Genomic DNA, 6870 nt, shown 5'->3' on the forward strand with positions numbered 1-6870 from the left:
GGATTCATGGAAATATGTGTGTCCCTTCCTCGCTCCATCAAACTCTACAGTTTTGGCACGAGGATGGGAGCGTGGAATTGGTTCAGGCCGACTCACGGCCTTTCATGGCTTCAGCCAGCTTGGTCCTCTTTATTTTACTGGATCAGATATGAACGGCCGACCTACGGGAGTCTTGGCCAAGAAGTTGATAGACTTGGGGGCACACGATGCCCAAGCAGATGGGGAGCGCCCCACGATGTCTGATTTTTTCTCTCTCAATGAGTGATACAACCATGAAGGAAGAGAAAAGAGCCGCGGTGGAAGACACTTTGAGACGGCTATATGGTTTTTGGGCCGAGAGAGCGGCCGAGCATGGGTCCACAAGACAGCCTTTAGATGTCCGAAACTTAGAAGTTTATATCGACGATGTGGTTGTGAAGTCGGAATCGAGACCAGGTCATTTGGATGACCTTCGGTTAGCCTTCGAGAGAATGGGAAAGCATCAATTGAAGATGAACCCAAAGAAATGTGCCTTTGGGGTTTCCGCCGGAAATTTCCTAGGATTTTTGGTACATCAAAGGGGGATTGAAATTGATAAAAATAAGGCTAAGGCCATCATTGAGGCGCCGCCCCCGAAAAACAAGAAAGTATTGCAAAGTTTGCCAGGCCAAATAAACTTCCTTCGAAGGTTTATAGCTAATTCCGCTGGGAAAGTCGAGCCTTTTTCATCTTTGCTAAAACTCAAGGATGAGGAGAAATTTCGATGGGAAGAAGTTCACCAAAAGGCATTTGATTCCATCAAAGAGTATTTAACCAAGCCACCGGTGCTAATCCCGCAGAAGCGAGGCCGAACTTTGAAGTTATATATTTCGGCCGCAGAAAATTCCATCGGAAGTCTTTTGGCCCAAGACAACGATGAGAAAAAGGAGCAAGCAGTGTGCTACCTAAGCCGAATTCTAACGTCCACCGAGAGAAAATATTCACCGGTGGAGAAACTTTGTTTAGCCTTATACTTCACCATAACCAAGTTAAGGCACTATATGTTGCCTTCCGTGGTGCATATAATCGCCAAGACTGATTTGATCAAGTACATGCTCACTCGGCCAATCATTAGAGGGCGGATTGGAAAATGGACGATGACATTGGCAGAATTCACCTTCCGATACGTACCTCAGCAGGCCGTCAAGGGGCAAGCCTTAGCTGATTTCTTGGCCTCTCACCCTTGTGTTGAAATAGAACATATGGACTTCTTCAAAGTCGACATGATAAGTTTATTCCCATGGCGTCTCTATTTCGACGGATCTCGAACATCAAATATGGGGGGAGCAGGTGTCATCATTGAATCACCCCAAGGATTCCGAACTCGTTATTCATTTCAATTAGACTTTGATTGTACCAACAATCAAGCCGAATATGAGGCCTTGATCATTGGGTTGGAGATTTTGAGAGAACTTGGAATAAATAATGTGTCAATCATGGGGGATTCAATGTTGGTTCTGAAACAACTATCCGGCGACTATAAGGTAACCAGCCAAGCATTGCTTGGCTATCATGCCTTGGCCAGCCAACTAATAGAAGGTTTTGATGAAGTGAGACTCGCTCACCTACCAAGGGAGCACAACTCACAGGCCAATGCAATGGCCCAATTGGCCTCTGGAGTTCAGATCTCTGAAGGGTTTTCTGAGGAGTTATTCAAAGTTGAAAAACGATCGTTGCCCACAATTTTTGAAAGAGGAATACCAATGGAGGTGATGGCATTGACTGTAACTCCAGATGACTGGAGACACGACATTGTGGAGTATCTGAAATGTCCAAGTGGTCCACATTGCAGGCAGGTTCGGAAAAGGGCCATAAGCTACGTGCTCAGGGATGAAGAGCTTTTTCGTATTGGCTCTAACGACTTACTCATGAAATGTCTAGGAAAGATTGATCAGATGGTGGTTATGACTGAGGTTCATGAAGGAATATGTGAAGCTCATCAAGCAGGCATCAAGATGAGATGGTTGCTAAGGAGGCATGGGTATTATTGGCCAACCATCCTGAAGGATTGCATTGATTACGCCAAAGGATGCCAAGGATGTCAAAGGCATAGCCCAGTTCAGCATGTCCCGGCCGGGCCCATGAATCCTATTGTGAAGGCTTGGCCTTTCAAGGGTTGGGCAATGGACGTGACTGGCCAGAATCACCCAAAATCGTCCAAGAGTCACAAGTTCATTTTAGTGGCCACGGACTTCTTTACAAAATGGGTAGAGGCCGTACCACTCAAGCAAGTTACCCAAGCTGAGGTGATAGAGTTTATTGAGAAAACTATCATCCATCAATTCGGATTACCAGAGTCTATCATGACTGACCGAGGAACGGCTTTTGTGGGAGAGGCTGTCAAGGCAGCCGCAAAAAATTGGGTAGTTAGGATGGTTTAGTCCACCCCATACAATCCTCAATCAAATGGTCAAGCTGAGGCCAGCAACAAAGTAATAAAAGGGATTTTGGAAAAAATGATTGAGAAAAATCCTAAAGAATGGCATTCTCTCCTCTCCAATACCCTTTGGGCGTACAGGACCTCTAAAAGGTCTGGCACAGGGACGACACCATTCGCACTCACATACGGCCATGACGCCGTCTTACCTCTCGAGATCTCGGTAAAATCTTTAAGGGTGGCTCGCCACGCTGAGTGGAGTAAGGATGAATATAACCAGACGATGGCTCAAGAGTTAGATGATCTCGACGTAGTTCGACTTGAGGCTTTAGATAAATTAAAGGCCCAAAAAGAAAAGGTGGCCAGGGCGTATGAAAAGAAGACTAAAGCCAAGAGTTTCGGAGTTGGAGTTTTAGTATGGAAAACTATTCTCCCATTAGGAACGAGAGATCGTAGTTTTGGTAAATGGTCTCCAACTTGGGACGGACCTTTCCTCATCAACCAAGTTTTAGGAAAAGGAGCATATAGGTTGAGTTATGAGAGTGGTCGTCTCCATGATTCACCTATTAATGGCCGTTTTTTGAAGAAATATTACCCAACGGCTTGGGAAATGGCGGAGAGGTAGTCCGCCGCAAAGAAACATCTCATAATAAAACAATGATTTTTTATTGGAAGAACGGGCCTCATAAAAAGATTCCTTTCAAAAGATATACAAAAGTCTACTACAAAATGGGTCATCCAATGGCCAAATATGAACCTAAGCATTAGGGAAAAGGGTGCGAAGGGCAGTCTTGAAGCTCTTCACTGCAGTATCTCCGATCGACAAGGTAGACTGGAGGGTCTGCTTATTCTCTCGGTACGCTTCCACGGCTGCCGCATCCTGTCGAAGTTGAGCCTCGAGAGGCTTATTGCTCCGAACAATCTCGAAGACTTTGGCAATAATGGCGGCTTTTTTTCTCTTGAAGCTGCCTCACCTGCTCATCAATATCCGCGGTCTCCTGTTGCATCTGGCGGGCAATCTCGATCTCCTTCCTCATGGTTGCATTATGTGAGATAATCCGCTGCTCCAGGTCTTGGCCTATACTTTGCTCCTCTAGGAGAGAACGGCGACGAGGGACAAACTTCTCCACCCGACCAAAGAGATATGTGATCATAGCAGCTGAGCATGGGTCTAAAAAAAAGCCGGAGTTCGCCAAGGTCTCAATGGCAGTCTTGAGCTTGTCCCTCTCATCCTTGTCCTCTAAGGACATGAGGTCTCTATCTCTGTATGACCGAAGTAGGGCCTTAGCCCCTGAATTTGGTAGGGCCCCGATCGTAGTGGAAGAAGTGGCAAGGCGAGTAGAAGCCTCCGCCGAAGATATAGATGCATCCCACTGATCGAGGAAGTCAAAAATGTCACCAAAGGGCTGCGAGAAAAATGGGCATTGTATTTTCAAGTAGGGAAAGTAAGTTGCATATGTATATATGTATGCATTTCTTGTTTTCATACCTGATCAGGGGATGATTGAGGTGCTTCTTCGTGAGGGACCATGGCCAAGCTTCCACTATCCACCGCCGATGGATTCATGGTAATCTCGGCGGAAGTAAAGGATGAAGACTCTCCAACCTAGCAAAATGGTATGAGGGTTAAAATAATGGCACCTATATTTGAAATAAGCATGAAAGTGTCGAGGCTTACCTCGACTTGGAGTTCGGATGGAATAACCTCGACCACCAAGGCAAGAGCTACCGAGGTCAGCATAAGGATGGGCTCATGTGGTGCACTTTCGTCGGTGGGAAAATTGGGCTGAAATTCAGCCTCAGTGGCCGCGGTGTCGGCCGAAGAAAGTTCAGGGCCATAAATGGGCCGCTGACATTTTCAAACATTGAAAATAAGAAGTTGCGGGCAAATATAGAAGAAATTTTGAAAATAGGAAATTTCAATGAACCTGAGAGTTTGGAATGTGTGGGAAGTCTTCCTCTGTCAGCTCGATCACGTGCTCCAGGGCGTGATCCTCGGGCATGGGAGTAGTCTCGTGTGACCCTGTGGAAACCTCTTCCAGGTTTCCAATGGAATTGACCTCGGTTGACTAAGTTTGAAAATGTATTAAGCATAAAAGAAGTAAAAGAAAATTCAAACAGTTAAGGAAATGAAGTTACATCATCCTCGTCCACCGGAGTCATGACTTGCGCCCTAATTTCCGTCTCATGTGCGGAAGGTTGAATTTCCTATATTTTTGGGCGTAGAAGTGAGGTTGGACCAGTAGAATTAATAAATGAAAGTACGCAGAGATATAAGCTTACCGAAGCCACGGGCAGAGTAGTGGCCGATTGCACGGCCCCAATCAAATGAGAAGGAGAAGGTTGCTTCGCCAGCCTTGGGGAACCTGCGACAAGTTTCGTTCAAAAAAAAAAAAAAAAGGGTGCACGGCCAAACCTTGAGGTGAGAGGATGCGCGGAGCTTTTCTAGGCCGAAGGAATGATTGTGGGGGCACAATATTTCTGGCGGGGGTATTTGCTAAAAATTAGGAGGTTTATTTTTTCTTAGAGATACCCATTAAAAATTCAGAAGGATGGAAATGCAAATCTTCAAAAAGGGCAAAAATAATCATGGGGAGTAGTTTACCTTGGACGAGGGCGTTGGGCCTTTTCTCACCCCGCCTAGGATTAGCATCGGCGGGATTGGCGGAGCTCTCTCTCTCAATAATGTCGGCGGGAGGATTTTCCTTCCCGGCGGTGTCAGCTGTGAGAATTGAAGGGTTATAAAATAGGAAGATAGCCAAAATTAAAATGAGAAAACGTGTGGATATTTTACCTTTTGCTTGGGCCTTCTTCTTCTCTTTCTCTTGCTGGTAGGCTAATGAGCATGGGCAATGCCTGAAGATTCTACCTTCAATCTCCGAACATGGATGAGAAAACCAATCAGCCGACATCTCTTTCCACCAATCGACAAAAATATTAGAGTCACCAAATCGGAGATCTCTAATTGGAATGCTAAAGGAATTCACCAAGTCTTGGTTGAAATTCGTCAAGGCGGTGACTTCTTTTGCGTCCTTGAATTCCGCCCGCCAAGAAGAAAGCAGGTTGACGGAATCCATGGGCGGAATAGGGATGCTCTGAATGAAACCAAGTTGGTAGCCAGCGGCGGCGGGATAATAAAGTTCACAACTGCAATGATAATTGCCACCTTTGTTCACCATTAGGCCGTATGGAAGATCTCGGCTGATGAGGATGCTCGCCCACATATTATGTCTCTCCTCCTTTGTCTCTGCTGTAGGATATGAGGAAAGATCCATGGCTAGATAATCCGGGAAACGGTGATCTAAGCAAATGGAGAGATGCTCCCTGGTCTTCTCCTGGCACTCATAGAAAAATCGGAAGCAATCATCAACATAATGCTTCCGGCGTGGGGCGTTGAGCAAGGGCGGACCAAGAAGAGCTTTATTGTTGGGGCGAACGATGGCAGGACTTAGTAACGGAAAATAGAGCTGGAGCCACAATTGAAAAATCCATATAGGGCCAGAAGCATGATGATCCATGGGTTTAGTGATTACCTCACGGAGCCCTCTATAAAGATAGGCAAGAAAGATTGGGCCCATGGCCACTTGATGGCCATCTACGAGTACTTCCGCCTAGGCTTGGAATTCCTTAGTAATCCCGTCGGATTTTGGGCATGCCAAGAACTTGCACAACCACATCACAAGAAAAGCCACATGCTCAGTGTAGGATACGCCGTTGATGGAAGGGGGGTCGGTGGGCTCTCCGCTATGGCCACAATACTTTTTCATCCAACTCCCGAAGGTTTTGATCGACTTGTGAAAATCTAAGCCCACCTTGGCTTCCGGAAGGATGGCGGCCGAGAAATCATCTCCATGAGGGCGAAGGCCGGCAATGGCGGCCAAGTCTAGCAAGTTAGGTGTCATCATCCCGAAACGGAGCCACATGCAATTGGTGGATGAAGACCAAAAGCATAACGCTGCAATAACAAGAGATCGGTCGCAAGGAAAGGCTCTCCCCGCACATAGGAGCAATGTATCATATATTCCGATTTTCTTCCAATGACGCTTCAATTTTGGTTCTAAAATTTTGAACCAACGATACCAATCAAATTTACCTTCTGCCGAGCTCGAGTGGTCGGATTTCCCGGCGGCGGGTGATGCTTTCTTTGATGAAGCTTCTTTAGTTCCGGCGGAATCCATTTTGATGGGGGTTCCCGTTGGCCAACCTTTGAATGGCTTGGAGTTCTCCCAAAAAGTTGCCCATGTAAAGTCTGAAAAATAAGTTGGGCCATTTCTCGGCTGCATCACCCACACCTTCGCCACCTCTTTCGGGTAGGCCGAGAAAAATGGGCCGAGAATATATTGGGCGGAGTTGGGAAAGGCATTGAGGTAGTAGGCAAAATTTGCTTGCCCAAGTCTTTGTCCATGGCCGCTTTCATATCTTCGAAAAATTGGGCACTATCGTTTGGAATGGATTCCATCCTGCAAACATGAAAT

The 6870-nt window shown here is 46.3% G+C and overlaps 2 protein-coding genes across 2 annotated transcripts; both read left to right on the forward strand.

The window, feature by feature from the left end:
• Positions 1-272: 272 nt before the first annotated feature.
• On the forward strand, positions 273-2399 carry LOC110773565 (uncharacterized). The gene has a single exon (XM_021978089.2). The coding sequence runs from the start codon at positions 273-275 to the stop codon at positions 2397-2399; it is 2127 nt and encodes a 708-aa protein (XP_021833781.2).
• Positions 2400-2474: 75 nt separating this feature from the next.
• On the forward strand, positions 2475-3020 carry LOC110773564 (uncharacterized). Its single transcript, XM_021978088.2, has one exon. The coding sequence runs from the start codon at positions 2475-2477 to the stop codon at positions 3018-3020; it is 546 nt and encodes a 181-aa protein (XP_021833780.2).
• Positions 3021-6870: the final 3850 nt, after the last annotated feature.

The sequence above is a fragment of the Prunus avium genome, chromosome 7 (genome assembly GCF_965620075.1).
Source record: "Prunus avium chromosome 7, drPruAviu1.hap1.1, whole genome shotgun sequence".
Classification (NCBI taxonomy): Eukaryota; Viridiplantae; Streptophyta; class Magnoliopsida; order Rosales; family Rosaceae; genus Prunus; species Prunus avium.

Bases quoted from the DNA above. Each gene is read 5' to 3' on its own strand.
- LOC110773565 (XM_021978089.2), top strand. From the start codon at position 273: ATGAAGGAAGAGAAAAGAGCCGCGGTGGAAGACACTTTGAGACGGCTA.
- LOC110773564 (XM_021978088.2), top strand. From the start codon at position 2,475: ATGATTGAGAAAAATCCTAAAGAATGGCATTCTCTCCTCTCCAATACC.